At 38.5% G+C, this 23308-nt stretch overlaps 1 protein-coding gene across 4 annotated transcripts in view; it reads right to left on the bottom strand.

Moving 5' to 3' along the window:
- MACROD2 (mono-ADP ribosylhydrolase 2) overlaps positions 1 to 23308 on the bottom strand; it is a gene marked incomplete at both ends in the record, with an annotated part of 1814301 nt that overhangs the window by 117595 nt on the left and 1673398 nt on the right. For 3 of the 4 annotated variants that reach the window (XM_084247233.1, XM_084247234.1, XM_084247235.1), the window contains one exon: positions 18667 to 18750. The exons of the other annotated variant lie outside the window; for it this stretch is intronic. In XM_084247233.1, coding sequence (XP_084103359.1) covers positions 18667 to 18750 — 84 coding nt within the window. The remainder of the gene's footprint in view (positions 1 to 18666; positions 18751 to 23308) is intronic. 4 annotated transcript variants of the gene reach the window in all.

Below are 23308 nucleotides of genomic sequence, written 5' to 3'. Positions count from 1 at the left end.
CTTAGCTAATGTAACCACCCATCTGAATGCCTTATAGAGCAGCAATTAACTACGTGGTGAAGGAAATGGTTTGATGCCCTACAAATATTATCTTAAATCACCTCCCTTCTGTTCAGCAAAGATATCAATTTTTGCATGGCATTAAAGTTCCCATCTCTGGCAATATTTTACTGATTTCCAGACCTCAGACATTATTGGAAAGAGCTTTTGATTCAGACATAGACTTAAATGAATACATGAATTGAATATTTGGAGGGGTGTGGTGTCAAAAAACCCCATGGCAGAGACACAGACAGGATATAAGAAGTTATGGAATAGGAAGCTAGAAAGCTGCTTGGGATTATGGTGGTTTTAAAAATATGCACTCAAATTCTTAGCTATGCCTTCCTTCCAGAACTAGAAGTTATTTTTCCTTCCCTTAGTGTATGCTGGACTTGGAGATTTGCTTCAAATTAATAAAGTATGTAGAAATGATGGTATGTCACTCTGGAGATTAGGGGGGGCCACTTCCTTCTTGAACATGTTTTCATTCTCTTGGGCCAATTGCTCCAGAAGAAGCCAGGTACCATGTCATGTGGGCACAGATCAGCTTACAGACAGGCCCTCATACTCTTTAGCCAAAAGTCCTGGAAAAGTTGCCCAGAACCAGCTTCCTGCAAAAGTGCCTAAGTGGGAGGGTGTGGTGAGAATAGGGGGACATTGGGCTATGTAGAATCCATAAATATTAGGTTAAAGCGTTTCACTTTCAATTAGATGTAGGTGGGAATGCCTACAAACTCAGCAAATGTTGAGTTGATTTTAATGTACTTCTTTCTTTTTCTTTTTGCAGTTTACTTTTATTTTCATAAATTTCAGCTCTACTTTCTTTTTCTCGAAACTGATTTTTAGTTTCTAAGTACAGAACAGTAAGGCCCATATGGGGAAGAATTGATTCCTTCCAAGAAACCTCAATATTGTCAGAAAAAAATATCTTCTAGTAATTAAGTGATTCCAGAAATTTCATCTTTGGCGCTCCTGCTTCCTTTCCATACTTACCTGCCTTCTACTTAGCCAGTCCCCTCTTCTGCCACCCCCCTAATTTCCTTGTTCTGTTCTCTTTGGTACATCACTGTCAGCACACAGCATCTCAAGCTGTCTCCCTGCCACCCCCTCATCCCTAAATCTTTAACTCAAAGAATCGTGGGGGTGAAATGTCATTTTTTTTTTGTGCTCTGGGTTAGCTCTCTCGTATGTACAAAAGAGGGAAGTGAAAATTATATAAGAGTTTCAGAAATGATCTCAGTATATACTTGGCATTGAAAGGTATAAAAGTTGGTTTGGTCGTCCTTTGTTTTCCATTTATTGAATACTTACTATGACTTAGTGTGATATTGTGATGTAAAAACAGCATCTCTTTCTATATATATATATATATATATATATATGTATATATATATTAGATCTTAATTCTCAGTTTCTGGCTAGAACTCCTAAAACCTATGTAATATCCTGATTGATAGGGGTTATAGGAGCATTGCTTTGCTATTTATAATAACCTCCTTTTCAACAATACTAGAGTTTATGTTAATAGGGTGGCTCTTGGTGGGCTCCCAGAAAGCTTCAGTTGGGGGTAGTTGCCAGAGTACTCAACCCGGTGAACTAAAGATTTTTGCCCCAGCCTGAGCAATGATCAACAATTCAATCAAGTCTGTGTAATGGAACTTCCACAAAACTCTAAACAAATAGGTTTGAGAGCTTACAGGTCACTGAGCACACAGCCACATGTGGAGAGGTAGTGTGCCCCTACTCCATAGATGTTCCTGAGCTTGGTATCCACCTGGACCTCATCCTGGGTACCTTTTCATTTGTAGCCTTTATAATCTCCTTAAAGAGAACTGATAACAAGTAAATTTTTGATCCTAAATTTTACACACTGTTCTAAGAAATTATGGAGAAACCCAGGTAGGGATTGTGTGGACCCGTCACTCAACAATCTAAAGTATGGATGGTGTAGACTTAGGGTTGGTTTGTGAAGTGGGGGTAAATTTGTGAAACTGAGCCCTTAAGCTATGAGGAAAGGGAGTCTGATGTTAAGTCTAGGTGTCAAAATTTAATGAGATTGCAAGACACCCACTAAGTCAAGTTGGCGAGGTGAATTGCTTGGTGCTAGGAAAGAACCCACATATTTACTGTCAGACATACTGTGAGTAGAAAGGTATCATAGAAGTAGTAATATGTAGGTATAGTGTTAAATGCTTGACAGGTGTTATCTTATTTCTCACACAAATTACTTCCAAGTAGATAGCATCTTTGCCACATTTTTTTTTAGATAAAACAATCATGGCTTCCAATGAGTGAGGTACCCAAGTTCACACTGTCAAGAGGGGATTTAAGCCAAGTCTAATTGCCCTAAGATTGTGTCCATATTCTGATTCCTACTTCCTTTGTAACATTCAGAGAACACCCTAAAAAATTCATTGCTGGTTAGTGCCAGTTTAAAATGAACTTCAACTCTCAAAGGTCTCTCTTAACAAGGGTAACATAAATTGCTCTGGGGTAGATTTAACCATTGCAAAATAGCCACAGGCCTGGTATTGTGGGGACAATTCTCTGCCCAGGAAAAGGAAGATTTCAAAACCTAAATTATGTACAAGGCAAGCAATCCTACAAAAGAAAAGGATTAATAGGCTTCCTGTAACTGTAACTACCACATTCTCCTTTTGGGAGAAATGTTTTATTACCATGTTCACTGCTCTTTTAGTCCCTAAAGACCCTTTTCAACAATGATTTATCTTAATTTAACTTTTTTTTTTTTTCCTAAGAAAGCAAGCAGTATACTTCATTCAAGAGAAGTGATTTGTAGTCCGGGTAAATTCCCTTTGTTCATTTGTTTATTCATCTGTTCATTCATTTAGTCTCTATAAATATTTACTGAGCGTCTTGTTTTTAAAAATGCCATTTCTCTAATATACTTAAGACCTTTCACTTTTACAGGTAAATATATATGAGACTTTATGGATGCATGTGCACTTTTTTTTTTTTTTAAATAACATACTGTCTGTTTTGAGCGGAGTTGAAGTTTTATAGAAACCCATTCTTTGGAGATGAAAAACTGGCCAACAGCCAGTAATAATTACCAGTTTTCAACATAAAAAGCAAAGAGTGTTCTATAAAGTATAAGAAGAAAGACACAAAAAGTACATTCCAAACTTAAGCATGTTATAATATTCAGGAAACTGGATTTTTATTTCTTTCCTCAGTTGAAACGTCACTGTTTGCTCATGAGGATTTATGATGCTTTTGGCTGGCACCTGTTGAAGAAATAATGGCAAACTTACTGAGGGGACAACAACATACACGTGGCCAGCAGTGTTTCTGCATAGAGGAAAGTGAATGGTATAAATCTATTTAGGGAAAGAATAATTTGAACATATTTATTTTTTCCAGGAAACTACCAAGACTCCCTCCCTACCCTGGATATGATTTGACCAAACTGAGTCACTATTCAATTCTATACTCAGACTGTGTAGAAAGTCATTTTGTTTTCTGAATTATTTTCCCCTGTGGAGAGGAAAAATAGATATCTAGAAGAACTAACAATAGTGATAACAGCTATCACTTTTGAGTGCCTATTGTAATACTTACAGGCTACACTTTAGGTTGTTTTTTAATATATTTTGCTTCTAATTTTTGCCTAAATCCCAAGAAACAAGGGTTATTACTCATAATTTATAGATAAGACAACTGAGACTTGAAAAGGTCTTATTAAAGTCTACAGGTCAGTAAGTGGCAGAGCGAGGATTCAAACCCTCATCTAGCTGCCACTCTAGCCAGTGCCCTTTTGGCCATGACACACAACATCACTCTTCTCTAACTAACTTTGGACCAAGATAACTCTTCCAACTCACATGAGAATAAGTGTATTTTCATTTACATTTAAATTTATGCATAGTTGTATTTTAATTAGCATTTCATTATATTCTTAGGCATAGCATTTATTGTGAAATCACCATCTTTTGTTTCAGGAATTTGTTTGCTCTGTGTTTACTATCTCAATAAGCATCCTCTACTGCACATGCCAATATACTTCTTTGCGGCATTTTTTTAGTAATTGAGAGATGTGATGTTTTAATAATGTTTTATCATTACTAACTTTTACCATCAATGACTTAGACTGCTTCAACCTTGACCTTGTAAAGCTCAATATTTGGATATCTAGCACTGTGTAGTATCAATGAGTAAGTTGAAAAGTAAAGCTTAAGAATTCAGCTTCCTAAGATCTGAATTTTAAAATCAGATCTTAAACCCACAATCTGGCTTTTCATGTTATTTCTAAGATCTGTTCTCTATAATGCATCCTGAAGAAACCTTGACATGCTGAAACAACACTGAAGGGCATATGTTATTGAAACAAGGACCTGGTAAAGTGATTAGAAAGCTAAGCAGATCATGAAGTCCAACTTTCCTAATTTAATGAGTGGTAGATAAGGAAATCAGGCAGTACTTGAACACCAAGAGGAAAGCAATTCCCTGTGGCTTCCAATATATAAACATCAGGCTTCTAAAGACAAGGTTAACACACAACCCAAAGTATTTCTGAGAGTAAACAGAAGCTCAAATTCGGTCTTTGCCCGAGGCTGCCATTTGAAAAGGAGTCACTCATAAACATACATTGGCATTCCTTTGACCACTGTCAAACAACTTGAATGTGTAGAATGACATTTTTTAAAGTGCACACACATATTTTAGAAGTCAAATTCTGCATTACCTTCCAATGCACTCTCTTTGAGACTAGCAGTACTGTTTACTTTCTCTATGTCCCATTCTTCATCAATGGGTCTCTTTCCACAGGTCTGTTTTTTTTTTTAAGATATATTTATGCATACAAGAACTGGTATACAAGCCAGAAGTGTGGCAGAGTGAGAGAATTCACCAGAGACAGAGTAGGGAACAGAACAGGCAGACTGACTGAAATGCACTGCTGAGGGGAGCAGTGGGCAAGTCAGGAGAGATCTGCTGTGCCATGTGGGATGCTCCCTGGCCATCTGGGGATCGAACCAGCACTGTGGATAGCTTTGCAGTGCTGTGCTTAACCCCTTGCATCACCAGGGAGGCCCTCCACAGGTCTGTTTTCTATTGACAGTTCACCACCCCCACAGCCACCTCCACTAACTACAGTCACTGCCACAGCGTGTCTTCTCCCTTTTTTAAGGTAATCTGAGGGTTTATTTTCCCTCATTTTATTTCATGAAAATGTATTCGAACTTCTTCATTGAAGTGACATTGCATTATAACATGTTTCATGTGCTCATTGTTGAAAATCAACATGTGTATATGCTACTTTTTTAAACTTTATTTCTGTTTCTGATGTTTTGTCATTTTTCCCAGCACACTGACTTTCATCTTATATGTCCTCCATTCACTTTCATTTGCCCTTGAGTTTTCCCCTGGTTAGGTATACCTATCAGGGTGTAATAGTAGCCATACTCGGTATAGCTTCTCGCCACACCTCCAGTGTTCAAAATGCGACTTTTAAGAACAATACATTCCTGAAAACTCACTTTGCTCATTCATGAAATGCAAAAGTAGAAAGGGGAGAACTGATATCAAATTGCACTATTAACCATAATGTCTTCATAACTGTTATTATCTCTTTATCTTAGAAATCAAAGATACAATTGAACAATCCATGGTATTTAATTATGATGGACTATGGGAGGAAGTTTACCATCCATTCTTCCCACTGATCATTCCCTTGTTTTCTTCCATTCCTACTCTGGCTTCATGAGATTCAAGGATAGTTGGCTGTTTCTCTCTGGACTTTTCAGATACAAGTTTGCTTAAGCCAGCTTAACTTGACTTTCTATCTTTAAATCCATACAAACTCTGCAGTGGATTACTTGTTGTTCTCACTTGATTGCACATCAATAACACTTTAAGAGCTTTAAAAATTACTAGATTAAAAATATGGTGCTCATCATTTTAGGGTGTTTTCCACGCTGTTGTGATCAACATCAGAAAGTGCCTAGTCAGTGTATCATTGCATATAAAGATACTTTCCAGAGATTTGTATGCACAATTCTGGGATTATCTTTTTTTTTTAAGATATATTTATTTATTTATACAAGAACAGGGGTATAAGCCAGATGTGCAGGAGGGTGAGAGGACTCACCAGAGACAGAGCGGGGAACAGAACAGGCAGACTGACAAAATACACTGCTGAGGGGAGCAGCGGGCAAGGCAGGAGAGGTAGGAGAGGTCTGCCATGGACAGCTCCACAGCACTGTGCTCAACCGCCTGCGTCACCAGGGGAGGCCTTGGGATTGTCTTTTAAGTCTACATCCCATTTCTTCATATCCCCCATCCTTTGAATTTAGTGATATTATGCCTTTATCTACCATCAAAACTGTCTTTTAGAATGAGAAGAATGGTGCCAATTTATACATATATTTCCTTTTACTTGACTACATTACAATCTCCAATTTCCTATTACTCCTCTGATGGCACACATTCAAAAATGCAAATTTTCATACACAAAGGGAGAATAACTCTTGAAATAAAGGTTGGTGCTACTGGAGACTTGAAGCTCACACTTGATTTAGTAGAACCACATAGACAGCTGAGTGTGACTGTCTGCTCAGCAAAAGCAACAGAATTTAGACTCAGCAAATTCTGTAGGAGAGTAATTTTAAACAGGAAACAGAAATGGGAGTCTATGATGGCATAGCTGCTCTTCAACCTTTCAACAGAACCAAAAGCTTTGGAAAAGACCATCAAGAACATCTAGATTAAATCCTTCATTCGGCAGAGATCAGACTTACCAAAGTAGATCAGAATAGACAGCAACCCAGAGTTTTTATTCCATCAATTGCACTCACTCTTGATCTTCCTGCTCTTTAATCCTAAGTCCCATGATTATATGAAATAAATATTAAGACTTCCGTACTCATATCTTCCTGTCTCTGTTTGTTTTCCATAGGTAGTCTTTAATACTCTTCAGAATCTCATTCCACAAGTTTTTAAAAATTAAGACATATATTTGTGCATGTAAGTAAGTATGTATGTTTGTAAGTATGTAAGATGATAATGGCACAGATTGTATTTTCAAGAAATGGCTGCACTGATACATAGCCCACCCCGTGGTGTATTTTTGGTTTTATTTTAATGTGACATTGACACTTTCCTTCAAGAAGTGAGATCTATGTTCTTTCCCCTGCAACTTAGGAGGACCTATAAATTGTTCTGACTGGTAGAAAATGGACAAAATGACACTATATGACTTTTGAGAGTAGGCCTCAGAAAGTGATATGGATTCAACTGGCTCTTGCTCTTGAGACACTGAGTCAGACTGCCTCAAAGCCCCTAATGCTGACAGATCAATTAGAGAGACTACCTACAGCCAGAGAGAGGCACAAGGAGCCCCCACTACTCCTTCCTTCAATTGTTTGAATTTTTCTAGCCAATGGCTCAGACAAGTAAGTGAGCAAATATCTAAATTGTTCTACCTTTCGATTTCTGAGCTACTCTAGCTGATGTTGAATGGGGTAGAAACAAGTTATCTCTGCTGAGCCTGTCCATCTTCCAGATTTGTGGGCAAAAGGAATGCTGTCATTATTTTAAGCTAATAAATGTTAGGGTAATTTGTTATGCATACATTATTCTTTACTGGCAGTTAAGCACACTAATTTGTGGAAGAAAATATTTAGATGTCTTTGTGTGAGGGTGACTTAGGTGTTTGCAAAGCTGAGAAACCAGGCAAGGGTTTAAATTTCCATGACTGACTATCTAAGCACAAATCCTATGAAACACCAATGAAAATTCAGCAGGAAAGGGAAAAATAAAGGAGTTGAAGAAAGTGAAACCATCAAGCAGGTGCATTTTAAAAGGTAAACATTGTTACTAAGAAAAGAATGTTAAAAACAAGACCACAGGCCCCAAATGGAGTGGCTAATGGTAAGCCCCACATCACTAAACTGAGATTTAATTTTGGCTCTCAGGAAACACAGAACAATGCCCAATCTTCATGTGTGCTTTAAAAGAAAATGTCTTTTTAAATTACAAGTGTTGTAATATTCTGTATCATTAATCACAGCTGAGATTTCCTTATTTATTTTTGATGTCCTGTTTTATTGACATTGAGCATGAACATTTAGCCTCTGTACTGGAGACTACAGTAAGCTTTGACTGAAAATGATGGTAATGTCTATTTCCTGACCTTGTAGCTCTATTACTGCTGAATGCATTAATGCCATGACTTGTTAAGTAGAAAATGTATTGGTTAAATTTTTTATCAGACCTATGTTTTGGGATCTAGCTTTACGCTGTAAAGAATCACTATGTCTTTAACATTAAGTTCCTGCAAGGAGCACCGCATCATTTTAATGGTGACTGCCTAATTCTCAGCAAGTAGAGTCCAAACTCTTTTGGTTCAAAGTCCTTCTTAAAATAGCCCCCAACACACATCTACCCATAACTCCAATGTCTCTGTAGCTTGGGCTCTTTGTTTCTTTGTGCCTGCCGAAATTTCAGTTTGGTACTTTAATCACCCTCATATTCCTTTTCTCCTTCAGAGTCCCTTGTCTATGGCGAACCCCTGGGGAACTTCATAAAAATGTAAATATCCAGTCCTAACTTCTTTCAGTGAGTCTAGGCCATAGAGTTCTTGTAAACTATCCAGGTAAAACCAAAACCACAAAGTTTGAGAATACAAAGAACTTTAAGTCTTAAAACCCATAGCTTGAGAATCACTGGCGGATGGTCTGGTATCAAGCTACCTGATTAACAGCTCTGTCTCAGTTTCCTCATCTATGCTATCAGGGGCTCACAGCATGCCAATGAGAGCTTCTATAGTAGCTCTGCAAAGGTGCATAATGTCAATTCAATCATGAAAAATCATCAGCAGTAGAAACATACTATGAATCATAAACAAATTAGAAGAATGCTACAATACAATTGGCCTGCAAAAATGTCAAGGTCACTAAGGTCAAATTTAGGTGGAGAAGGTGGAGGAGCTCTTTCACACTGGAGAGTAGTGGAAACATGACAAAGGAAATATGAGCCAGAACTTGATCATTTTGATAAAGGGACACTATAAAGCAAATTGGTGAAACTAAAATGGGAACTGAAAGTTAGATGGTAGTCATGTATCAATGCTCATTTTCTTTTTTTATCTTTTATTGTGCTCATATAAGAGAACTAGTTGTATTTGCAGGAAATGCAGAATGAAATATTTAGGGCAAAAGTACATCTGATCTACAATTGACTCTCAGTAGTTCAGGAAGAAAATGGTTCTTTCTACTGTCCTTAAATTTTGCTGTAAATTTGAGAATGTTTACAATAATAAGAAAAAAAGTCCATAAAAAGTGTGCTCCAAATATGCAGTATATCTACTCAAATGTCACTTCCTGATCTAGCGGAGTGCTGGCACTGGGGGGCAAGAATCCACATTTTTAGCATTTACCATAAGCGGCAGGTTTAGACTGAAGATTGAGAAGTTCCCTGGAGAGGAACAGTTCACAACCATTCACCAAGCACTCAGCTAAACCACCTCATTCTACAGTCAGTTTCTCTGTCCCTCCACCCCTTTTCTCCCAAATCCTGTATCTATTTTCTTTTTTTGCCAGCAGCAAAGATTGTTAGAGATCAATAGGGAATTCTCAGGATAGAGAATTGAGAAATGATTCAAGTGGATCTGCTAGCGTTTCTGTCCAAGGAGAATACAGTTCCATGGTTTTGTGTGTATCATTCCTCAAATAGGGCAATCCCTGGAGATGAGTCATTTCCTGAGCCTGCCTCTGATGGCCCCAGCGTGACAAGAGGTAGGAGAGAACAGGCACAATTGAGCAAGGCATTAGGAGAGGGTGGCACACAGCCAGGTAATTCTAGTGTAGGTAGACAGTTTTAAGGCTCTCTCTGGTATAGTAGGAAGCACAACTTTGTTACACTAGAAAATGGAAAGTCAGAAATATAATGTCAAAATCCTAATGTGAAAATCCAATACTGTTCAAATAGCAGTGATTTTCTTTAAAGACAGAACAAAACAACCCCTTTCTCTGATGAAAAAATTAATATCTAATATTATAATCCCTTAAATATCCTACGGTTATGGTGCCAGCTTTGGAAAAAAAATACTCTAATGTTTCAACTCTATAAAGCCAGGGACTGAGTTTTCAGCAAGGCAAAGACAAAAGTATCACTGTGATGATTTCTTTATCCTTAGTTTTGGAAATTAAAATGGACAAATGGTTAAACACATGCAATCTGAATTCTCCATAGATACCTAAGAGACTGAAAGAAAGATACTTTAAAAATTACTAATAAAAGACACACTGTCTATGCCCTGATAAGCTGCTTCTTTCCTTTGGTTTTTGGATAGAAAGGATGACCTTTCACGAGTCCTCTACACTACTTTGGAGGACTTTTAAAAGAAAGTTTTCCCATCTGTGAAATGCAAAGGTTGCTCTAGATGGTCTCAGAGGCCTTTTTGGCTATTAACTCATGATTCAGAGCTTTTGAATTAAGGATGGCAATATTATTGGGCATAAAGGAAAGAGTTCATAAAGAATCAATTCTGCTGAATTTGAAGGTTATGTAGAGTTATAGAATTTGATATGTAGAGAGGACCTCTGGGATATTAGGTGAAGGATTTGATCATGTGCCTAAGAGAAATTATATATATGAAAATAGATTCCAGGTGCATCGATTCCTAGTCCAGGGCTCTTTCCACTAGATTACAACTATATTTTCCTTTTCCTTTTCTTCTTCTCTTCCTCCTTTCCTCCTTGCCTTCCTTTCCACCTTTTCCCTCTTATTTCCCTCCTCCCTTCAAGGTTTTCCCTCCTCCCCTCTTTTGGACTTGACAATCATAAGTGACAGCCATTACATAATTACCCATCCAGTGGAAACTTACAGACTGAAAACAGAATAACAACAATGAAAATCACAATGAAACCCTACTATTGAAATCATCTAAAATAATCTTTTTTGTCACTTATCATCTTTGTTAATATTCTTGAGCTTTCACTCTTCTTGTTACAGATGAAAATTTTCTTCTCACCTGAAAATTTTGCTTTTGCTTAATTGGAACTGGACCACAGGATAAGCTAATATAGTCTTCCCATGATAGGGCGAGCAAGACGTGCCGGACAGATATGGGAAGAAAGTTTGACTTATTCAAGTACCACTTGTATTTTAGATTTGCGAGTTGTGCAAAGGGTAAGGAGACTTGTTCTTGACTTCATTCTTTCTCTCAAATGTCGAGTTTAATCTCAGAGAGTTCTGCTGTCTCTTATTTAAAAAAAAATGTCCAGAGGCAGACCAATTCTCACACTTTCCATTCACTGCCTCTCAGGACAAGACACTAGTATCTCTTGTTCTGACATACTATCTCCCTGTTTTGCCTTTAGACATTCACGCCTGTTCTCAATACAATAACCTGAAGATTGCTTTAAAATTTTAAGTACAATCATAACCCTTCTCTACTTACAATGTTTTATTCTCCCTTTACTCAGAAAGTCAACGCTCTTGCAGTGGCCTACAATACCCTAGGCAGTGATTCTTGAAGTGCGGGCCCTGGCCCCCAGCATCAGCCTCACCTGGAAATAATTAGAAATGCAAATCCCTGTCACCCCAGATATCATAAACCAGAAACTGGGTTTAACTTGGAAGGTTCTGATGTACACTTGAGGATGAGCACCACTCCTCTGTGGTATCAGCTTCCAGCGACCTGTCCTGTTACCCCTGGTTACTCACACTGACTTTTTCTTTGATCTCATATTCATTAGGGCTCCAGTATTTGCTTTCCCCACTATTAGAATAACATTTTCCTAATAACTGCTGAATTTACACATTTACGTTCCTCAGGATTCTTATCAAAAAATCAACAAAATAATCTGTGAGGTCTAACATCTTTGACCCCTTAATCCATTTGTCTCATAAATTCACCCAATCCAACTGACATACATACAGGCACCCCACTGTCTCTTCTCTTTTTTTTTTTTTTTGGATGGCACTTAACTTGGGCTCTCTCATGAAGTGACTGTCAGGATATCAGTCAGATCTTCAGTCATCTGAGGCTTGCCTGTGCCTCAAGATGACAACCAGGGTGGCTCACTCAGATGACTGGTGATGGGCACTTGCAGTTGGCAGGAAGCCTCAATCCCACACATGTATACCTCTCCATAGTATTGCTAGAATGTCCTCAGCATATGCCAACTGCCTTCGCCCACACCAAGTGATCCAAGAAACAGTCATACAAAGGCGACACTCTCTTATGAGCTAGAATTATATAACTAGAATGCCATACACTGTCATGGGATATTCTGACTCAGGCTACAATGATACACTACTCTTAGGTTCCTGACCCACAGATGGTCTGAGATGAAAATAAATTTTAGGCAGCATTAGATAAATAATACTGCATATGTCATCATTTGATTTATTAATATTTTATTTAATTTTTAAAAACCTGTCAACTACCACCAGCTTATGCACCTTAGAAAATCAGGGTAAGAAAGAAAAGTGTGTGTGTGTGTGTGTATTTCTTCAGTGTCTAGAAGTTACCTTTACTGTTGAATAGCAGGTATTTTAAGAAAGGTATGTGGAATGAATACTTAGAGAATTTGTATCTAGGTGGTGGATGCAGTTGTAGGAAGGTTGCTGTACAGTATCTGAGGCACCCCTACTATGCACAACTCTGTGAGGCACCATTTTCACTGTATTCCATGTGAATTGACTTCTGAGAGCACAGTTCCACATAAAATGCATTTGACCCCGTGGATACCTTGAATGGACTTGATGACTCCCTTTGCTCCCTCCCACCACAGGGTTTTGTTGGCCACGGTCTCAGAAATTCTCATGTACAATAATAGGACCATGGACTATTAGGTCAATATTCTCTAAACAGAGACATTCTTTAATATCTTAATCCCAGCATAGTAGGAATAGCAGTCATCAGATCTCAAGGGATCATGGGGACTGGTTCAATGACTGTCTCGGTGGCAAGGATTGAACTGAAGTCCAATAACCAGGCCTGACCTCCTTCTTCATGCCCCAGACCTAACCTGGTACCTCTATGACATTCTAGAGCAGAAAGCAGAGGTTTGTGAATGATTGAGGGGGGAAGGTGCATAAATACTGGGGGTAGACTAGTTTCTTGGGAATCTTTACTTGACTATAAGGATCACTGAGATCAGGAAGGGGGAGAGAGACAGGGAGAAATTCCATTTGGGACAGGAATTAATTTCGTGTGGGAAAAGCAGAATTTTCTTTGATTTTAAGGGGGAGAGAAAAGCAAAAACAATAGCCAGATATACGATGAGCTCCATGTATTTAAAATCTTACCTCTATTTGCAATATGATTTTGTTTATATTAAAAAGAATTTCAAACATTAATAGACAAGGTAGGTGAGTTTTTTGGTGCAGGGAATACTTCCCATTTCAAATTTGATACTGACTACTCCTCTGTCCAGAGATTGTGTCAGATGTTTCCACATTTCCTCAGCCTCAGAGAGTAGGTTTTCCCTCCATTTTATTTGAGGAAATTGAGTTTGGTGTTAGAGCAACTACCAGTAGAAAGCAAATTGACAATTAAGAGCTCTTCTAGCAGTTTAGAGCAGCAAGAGTGATAACTGTTGAATATTAAAAGCCAACATACCCAGGACCCAAGAAAACACTTGCAGAGCCCGTAATGTCAGGGGAGAGCCAAGAAATGCCCAGAGGAGAAGGAAGTCCCTCTCCCCAGCTCATAGGTAGGCTAATAAAGCCCAGGGGAGCAGGAGGTGGCAGAGGGGAAGGCAAACCCCTGCCCCAACTTCCTACTAGTCTGACAAAACCACGTCCTGGGATCACAGCAGAAAGGGGAGTGAGTTAGAAATAACTGTCTGGACTGATAAGCCAACACACCACACCCGCCTGAACAATACACCCCTGAAAGAGACGAGTCAACCCCATTTTAGCCCGGAGTCCCCTACCTGTCCTTACAATTGTTCATGCCTAGACTCTGCCTTCCCTGATCTGTTCCTGGTGTACTTTCATTCATTTCTATTAAACTATGCTTTGCCTAGATGTGGCTTTAAATTCTTCACTGTCATAGTCAAGGACTGAGGAAACTTCAAACCAGGAAAGACATCCACACACACACTGACCTGCTTTTCTCTGGGTAGGAGCATCCATATATATTATCACCCATAGGAGGACACCTCCAGGAGTGAATAGGAATGTTCCTGATAATATGCCAAGGACAGGAGGCACAAACAGGGATTGCTCTGGTCAAACAGGACCTATGGTGACTCTATCCAGGTAGGCTCTGCCTTTCTCTTTATGAAAAGTCTCAATACCCACATTCTTTAAGGCCCCTTTAAAATCCTAGAGCTGATGCTAAAACAGAACACCATGGTTATAACCACAGCCCTGTTTAATAGGCAAATGTGGAGAGCATGACTAAAAATTTAAAATAGACTGTTGGGTCCTTCTATTAATTTGAGACAGGGGAATAGTTCAGAATGGCCCAGAATCAAACAGAACTTAAAGAGTATAATTAAGGCAAGATGGTGACACAGGCTTCTATTGTATGCTGATTTTCACCATGGAAATGTACATTTTGCTTAAATTCCTAGTGTTTTAAGGTCTAGAGAATAAAACAAAGCTTTTCTTCATGAGAAAGCTGCGTTGCCTCACTCCCACTTTTTTTTAAAAGCTGGTCAATCATTAAACTTGTTTGAGTGATGGCAAAGTCAAAATTATGACTGCCTGATTTTACCCTTCACTGCACTTGTCAAAAAAATTAAATTAAAGATCATGCTTATGAATATAATGCATGAACTGCTGCATGGCATTCTGAAAGATAGAATGTCCCTTCTGTCCAGCCACTCACAAAACAGCATGTCACGCAATACTTTAATATGCAGAAAAATAATAGAGCAGAGAGAAAATTCTGCCTCTCTGGTAGTAGGAAGTGCATTCTACCAATGGTTCGTAGAGTCAGAAAAAAATTATTTTACTAAAAATGGTAATAATAATTCCTTTAATAGCCATGTTAGATCCTTAAAATTTGCAGTGCTTTCTAGTTTCCAAAATGTTTCACATAAAATTTCATCTGACAAAAGAGATCATTAATATTTGAAGGTGCAGTATAAGGCTGATTGATGTAGCATTGCAACACCTTGGTTTTCTGAAGAATGAACAACCATGTAGGCTTTTTGAATATTCTATGTACAGGCAATTGTAGAGCAAGAGTCAAAGCACTAATGCCTTCTGTAAAAATATGATGGAAAAATAGCATTTATTACCAAAACCACAGAAGGCTTTGGAGATGTATATATGTAGAAAATTACTGTTCTAAACCTACTACTGAATTTTAGAAGTATAAAATTTACTTAGCTTTTAATGAAAATGTTTTTTTTTATAAATAAAATTCTTGCCATATATATGCATTTTTTATTATACATAAACTTAGAAACTGGAATATTAAACACTTCAAAATCTATCCCTACCCTTTCTCTATTTCTTCAAGATAATTTTTTAAAGATTTACTTATTTATTGATACAAGAACCGGGGTACAGGCCAGATGCGCGGGAGGGTGAGAGGATTCACCAGAGCAGAGTGGGGAACAGAACAGGCAGACAAGTACACTGAAGTACACTGCTGAGGGGAGCAGCTGGTGTGACAGGAGAGGTCTGCTGTGCCATGTGGGACCCTCGCTGGCCGGCCGGGATTGAACCAGCGCTGCAGAGACTGCGGACAGCTTCACAGCATGGTGCTCAGTGGCCTGTGCTACCAGGGGAAGCCCACTTCAAGATAATTCCTGATGTAAGTTTGATATATATCTATCTGAACCATGGAGGGAGAGAGTGGTTCAATCCAAATAATGAAAATAAAGGTCTGCAATCCTAAACCCAAAAAATAGAAAATAGAAATACATACATTTAGAAATTGTTTGATTTTGAATTTCAGTACTTCAGTATATTACTTAAGTAATAATTCTTAGTAGTAATAAAAAATTAAGGCTGTTAAAATAGCTGTACATATCTGCCCCTTCAACAAAGCTAGATTAATCTCCAGAAGAGAGAAAGAGAAAAGGATTAGTGAGGTTGTGTTGTTTCTAGAGAAGAGAAAGTTTCACATTGATAAACTGCGTGGACTTGGGCAAGTTAAAGGGTCATTTGCAGTCTGTGCTTTAAAACCTATATAACCACATGCTCTGAAAATTCTTCTGGATCTAAATACAGTAACCATGGTTGTGTATGCTAGAAAATTAAGGTGAAATGGTGGAATAGCTCTACTCCATGATGTGAATTGTAAGATAAGCCAAGATAATAAGAAGGGGGGAAACAGGGCAGAGAATCAGGAGGTCTAAGAGAGGAGAGCTGTGGCCAAATGATAGGGAGTTAAATTTGGCCCTCCATAAATAAAAATACCAGAAGCTCCCTTGTGAGTGAGATGACCAAGCTAGGAAAGATTGATGACTCTCAAATGAGACGAAGACTTAGAGAGAAGGGTCATGATCCCTATTACCCCTCTACCCAGCAGTGCTATACGCCATGCGCATATCCAGCAGGAAAGAATGATGATGACCTTTGGAATTGTGACAGGAAGTGAAAGATGCAACCATTCAGCGAATGAACTTGGGAAGCAGTTTATCAAAATGGAAACACAGATAAGTGTTTGAGCACATATCACAGAGTCCTTCACCCCTGGCCATTCAGATTATTCCCCTTTCTTACCCCTTTCCAAACAATCTTTACTTTTTTTGTCATTAAAGCCATTTTAGGAATAGGATCATAATTCCCAAGTTTCTGTGAAGTGACCAACGTTTACATTTCACCATGACGCCACAGAGAGAACATCCTGGTAACAAGCAGGATTCTGAGACCACGTATTTGGGAGAATGAAACCATGTTTTTAGTCATTTAGGATTATGGAATGATGTTCCTAAACAAAACAAATTATATAGGAAGTAAACACCACAATTTGAAGAAATAACTCAATGGATTCCCTTATTAATTGAAGGTGACACAAATGCTTCAGTTTATAACCTACCCTGTGACCCTCAAAAATGATAACCCATTCAGGCTCTGGAAAACAACTTTCAGCACAGATCATGCATTTGATGGAAACCACTCAGTGAGCCCTCTCTAGGAAGAGGCAGGTTTTTTTGCCCCTAATTCATTTCCCAATAATGGCCTTAAGAGACGGTTCAGAAATGACCTAATTATAGCAGAAGATGGAAGCCCTGGCTTCTCTCCCAATCAGAGTCAAACAAAGCTCACCACCTTGGGCCAATTAGAGCTACTGACCTACTCCATGGTTCTGAGTATTTTCCAAATGATCCTAAACTTTCAAGCACATTTCAGGGCATTGGGGCAATGCCTACCCTATCAAGGTGCTCATTATGATAGCAATTGTAACAGTCATCACTAATGGGAAGTCAGGCCTATGCAAGGCACTTTACACATATTAAGTCTATTGTTGACTGCTTCTATTGTGCACTGTTAGTTGGAAATGTTTCTCTCTTGTTCCTCACCTGAGTGTGGGCAGGGAGCACTCATTGTTGTGTCCTTCTCCACATCTCCTGACTTGTGGTGAGCTGGGAGAAGGGAGTCCTATCTATTTACAGAAAGCATGCATCTTCTCTCCAAAAGCAAAGCTTGCCAGGGCAGCCCAGTGACCCTATGCTTATCCCTATCCTTGAGGGTATGTATTCCATAGTCAGGGGTGAAATCCAGCATTGGAAACCCCATCTTGGAGGCTTGACAACAAGATGCTCTGGTACAACTTTATCAGTAATAAAGCTAAATGTTTTTGATTTCAAACTTTCTTATAGCTTTGCTTTCTGAGTGGGTTCTGAACCCCAATGAAGGATAAGGCAGTGTAGTTACTTATCTGGAACCCTGACATTCACACAGATGCTGAGCAATCATGCAGGGTTGCTGCTCAATATTCCTCTTTAGAGAGAACCTGATGCTGGGAATGGAATCAGCTGACAGCATCCAGAGGTCACACTTTTGGGATCCACAACAGCATTAAGTCCATATGGAGGCTGCTTTCTCCCCAAGTTGCTTATAGCTGAAGAGTGAATGGGAAAGGGATACTAAAAATCTCAATAAGAAAGTAGAAGGCATAAATGCGTTCTCCTCTCAGAAATTTATGCAAACTCTTGGGTTAAAAGATCACTTAGAAGTACGTAATCTACATTTGAGAGAAAATTTGAATAACCTGTAAGTGGTAGTGGTGTCATTTCCTCATAAAACTGAACCCAAATGGACCTACCCATTCAATGCAAAGGTGTGTGGCTCCTAGAAAGTGGAAAAGAACATGAAGACAAGAGACATTTCCTGTATCCGTTGTTGAGGATCGATTCTGGGTTGAAAATGTGTTCATGAGGAAAAAAAAAAATCAGAACACCTAACTTTTAGATATTACCAATATCTTTCCACTTTGCAGAAATGGAAAATATATCAAATTCAGAAAATGATTTTTTAAATTTAGTTTTACCTTAGCAATAAAACCTGACTTTTCATATTCACATTCAGGGAAGAGTAGATACATTTGGAAAGGATAAAGAATTGTTTTATGATTTTTGAACACTTAGAAATATTTGAAAATGATATTGCATACATAATATAAAAATTAAGTGGAAGTGTCTTCTTGTGGCATGATTTTTTAAAAAAATTTGGTATACAACTTACCCTCGCTAGAATCTTTCGAACTTTCTGGCTTCTTTGCTTTGCTCTTCTTGTGGGGTGGAGAGAGTCCTTTTGGCTCTAACCCCTCTGGAAACACAAAGATTTAATACACTCTTACTTAAATACTTACCAGTAGGGTTCAAAATTATATTGAAGCTTAAACAAGTTTTCTTCTTAGTAAATCCGTATATACAAGGAAGCTTAATCACAGATTCATCTATCATCATGGCAGAGCTAAACTTTGGCAAAGAACTGTGATTTTCCAATGAATACAGACTTAAAGTTCAATTTAAACATTTTTGTAGCCATTATTAATGATTCAGACACATTTGAAATCTTAGCTGCTTTTTAAAAAATTAGTAAATTCTCCATATAGCCACCCCAAATTGTTTTTTTTTTTTCCTCCAGGAGATTTTGACTTAAAATTTCATGGATTAATTAACAATGTCATACAATTTCTCCTTCAAAATAAAGCTAGATGAAAGGCAATATTATCTCATTTTGGAGGGAGTGGGGTTTAAAATTATCTCTACTATTTAATAGACCTCCTTAGTAATGTAGATTCTAAACAACTTCTTTCTGCCTCCCCCAATTAAATTATTGTGATTCTCACTTTTTTTCAATCACTTCCCTTGTCAAGTCTATCCATGTAAAATAATAAATTAAATTCTCAAGGCAGTTTTAGAAAACATCTCCAAATTCATCTCATTCTTCTTCTACAGGACAATTTTTTAAACATTAATTTGTACCTCCAGCCCTGGTTTCTCTATCAACCTTACAACTTTTTCTGCAATTGCCTATGTAGCATTTTGTTCTGCATTTGAGAGCACAAATCCTAACCGCTAGACCACCAGGGAGGTTTTGTTGTGCATTTGGATTCTGGTTGCATCTCCAGATCTACTTTTCTACCTTCATCCTCCTCCATCTCTACCTCTATTCCTTCTTTGTGTTGGAAAACTTGTGTCTATGGATTACACCAATGAATTCCCTGGTTCTCTGACTTCCTATTAGAATCATCCCACAGGGAACTATTACTAGGTTAGCTATAGTTTTCATGGGCCAGCTATATCCTTCAATCTATGGTCACAGCTATTGGCCTTTTCAACATGGTGCTCTCTATCCTTTATGTCCTATGACTAGCACCTCCTCATTATCCCTGAAGGGTTGGGACTTAAGCACACCTTACTCTTCCATTTCTAGTGATTTTCATTCACTCAACTCCCATCAGGCATTTCAAGTTTATATAAATAATCCCTTTGGGCATTTCAACAACACTGTCAGGACAACACTCTTGGTGTCTATAAATCTAGTCTCTCCATAGTATCCCATACCTTAAAGGATATTTCTATGTATACACGAATCTAAAGCAAAAATTGAGATATCATCCTTTATATTTCTTTCATTTAATTCTTGAGTAAGTCATATAAATCCTATCAGTTCTGTTCCAAAATATATTCTATATCCATCTGCTGTGCTCATCCTTTATAACCATTGTCTCAGTCCAAAACCCTTACCTGGGTTAATGCAATAACCTTCTAAATTCTAACATCTAGCTTTCCAGTATTCCTGCATTCTACTGTCCATGTAGCAGCCAGAGTTATCTTTTAAAACATACACCAGATCATGCAGCTTACCTGCTTAAAAACCACCGCTCTTAGAATATGGTTCAAGTCCAAATCTGTGGCTCAGGACATGTCTCTTAGGCTGCACCCACTGCTCTAGTCTCATCTCCCATTTGTTCTTTGTCATCAACTTTATTGGCTCCTTTTATGTTTTTCAGTCATTGCTAGACTGGCTCCTGCCTCAGTGCCTTTGCACTGCTTTTCTTCTACCACCCCCTCCCAAACACACACACACATATTCACATCTCCTTCCTTCTCACTCTTTGAATCTCAGATCAAATTAAATTCCAAAAAAAAAGTTCCCTGAATGTCTAATCTGAAAAGTCCTTGCATAAGAAATCTCTCTCAAACACACAACTACTTGTATCTGAAACTATCTTGTTCCTTTTTTGTTGTTGTGTGTCTCCTTCCTCCATCCTACCCCCAAGAATGTAAGTTCCAAGAAAAAAGGATATTAGGCCTTCCTAATCTCTCTTGAATCCCTCCCTGTGCCTAGTAATACCTTGAGAATTTCATTTCAAATTCTATTCATTTCCCCCTTATACTTCCTTTTCTTTAACACCTTTCTTTAAGGCCAAAATGTAATGAAGCCTGTGTCTAATGCTCATGCTTTTAGCAGCTGCCACCTTATGTCAGGACTCTAAAATTACACGACAGAGCTGGGGAGACTATCTCCCCCCATTTATTAAAAAGGAAACAGAATGAAAAATGAATTTCATTTATGTGCTATTAAAACCATTGGCATTATGGACTACAAAGGTTTTTAGACACTAGGTTGGTTTTCTTTGGTTGCAAGTCAGTCACCTCTAAGGTCATTACCAAGGCCAGGGTGAAAAATTTTGCCAATGACTACATTAGCAAGTCACCCAAACTCTGTCAGCAGGTGTGAGATGGATGCTGACCCTTTGGAATGGGTTCAGGAAAACCATAAATGAGATGCTTGGAACAGCTCACTGAGCACAGATGCTGGGCTCAAAGGAATTTGTAAAATGGGCAAGGGAACATTGACAGTCTCACTGAGAGAAGACTCTAAAGCTTTCCTGCCCCTGAAATGCATTGTCTGCACCTGGGACCAAAAGGGGTATTGCTAGTGCCAGGAATTCAGCTTTAAATCAGCATTTCCTAGAAGTGAATTTTTGAGGATTTAATTCTTGATATCTCACCTGAATGAGAATTTATGGGGAATAGGTGAGACTTAAAAAGACATCAATTTATCTACATTTTGAGATATTTTAAGTTCCCCAAAACTTTTTGAAAAAAATTGTAGAGCACTCCTCAGTAGTGGGCATGCCTGCATTGTAAGCAGTCATCTATGACATAAGTATAGTATAATTTCATAGCACAGGTGAATAGATGTTTGGGGACACTTAAATGAAAACTGATGACACCTATGTCTCTATGCTCACATTTCTACTTGTGGTTCAGAAGGAACAATTCTCTTAGTGTGGGGAAGCTAAAAGACGGTTCCTCAAAAAAAAAAAAAATAATTTCCTTGGCAGTATGTCGTGTTATCTATGTCATTGCCTCTGTTTCTTTCAGAGGGTAGAAACCTGGAGCTTGGCCCTAATAAGACTTTGTCTCCTAATGAAGTCAACTGTGTTCCTGATTATGATATGCCTGATCTGTCATCATTGGCTACTGATTTTCTGTCCCTGGTAGTAGAGTTTGGGCCATTTCAACAGTGTATGGTCTTGAAAATGGAAGAACATGGGGAAATATTTACTATGTTAGAATTAAAGAAACTGAATAAGGACTTAAAAGAGATGCTAGGCATTTAAGCCAATCTATTTATACCACCTCCCATGGACATAACCTCACCTTGAGGATGACCTTGCTGGACACCATCCAAGATGTGCTTGTCTCTGCTTACTATCAGAGCCTAGGCACAAGAGCTAGGGATTTAAGAACATGAACTCTGAGGTTGGACACACCTGAGTGCAAATTCCAGCTCTGCTGTTTAAACAAGAACTAATCTCTCCCAAGCCTCAGCTAACAACAGACGTAGTCTCCTTCCTACAGGTGTTGCATGTCTTAAATGAGTTCATGTTTATTGTGTGATTGGCACAAGCTACATTTTCAAGCTAAGTATGGCTCAACAGAGGTATGCTGGAGCTGACCTGAGCCAGCTTATATCACCTGATTGTACCCATCTCTCCCCAACTCTACATTCATCGGCCTCACATTTGGTACCTTGAATAGTACTTTGGTAGGTGTATTTACACCATAAAGTTCTGAAAATTTTTCATCAGGTTTCCCCTATGCAGAAAACAAATTTAGCTGCCTCTCACTGATTTTAGGAATTCAAATTATTATTCGCAATCATTACTAACATTTGCTGGACATTTGATTCGTTATGGTTATTACAGCTTTAAAAATCCCTCCAACTTTTCTATTTGTATGAGGAGAAGAAGAGATGATACAGGGACAAAGGAAGGCAGCAGTTAATGATCTTAAGAGGCTGGTTCAGACTCATCCTTGGAAACCAAAAAACTGGAATATGAGATCTGAACTGAAGCCAATTTGCTCACCAACGTCTAGCAAGTCCAGCTGGCACATCATGGAAGTATCCCGCACAGAAACCCCCCAGTGATTTCAGCACTCGGATATTAGGAAATGGAAAGCAGCTCCCAGGGCCATTTTGCCTCAGTGAGTTAGCATTCTTGGGCCATTGAGTGTGGCTTGAACAGCTGTGTCCAGCTGCTGGAGAGAAATCCCCCAGGAAATCTGGTAGGACTAAAATTGAAATAATGACCCAATTAATGCCCCCAAACCTCAAATGCTGACTCTTTATTAGCATTAATAATGATTTCTTTAAAACCACTCAGTGGTTTGGATTGTTAGCTGCATCTCATTATGAAGTCAACTCCTTTTGCCTAGAAATATGTACTTATGGCACTTAGTCAAATGAGCCTTGGCCCAATAAGGTCCTTAAACTGGCTAAAAGGGCAGTGCTCTCTGTGGTTGAAGGATATTTCCAAGGATATTCAAGTAAACAGGATAAATGAAAACAGCAAATATTAACA

The sequence above is a fragment of the Talpa europaea genome (assembly GCF_964194135.1).
Source record: "Talpa europaea genome assembly, chromosome: 11".
Classification (NCBI taxonomy): domain Eukaryota; kingdom Metazoa; phylum Chordata; class Mammalia; order Eulipotyphla; family Talpidae; genus Talpa; species Talpa europaea.
This window is presented reverse-complemented; position numbering and strand designations above follow the sequence as displayed.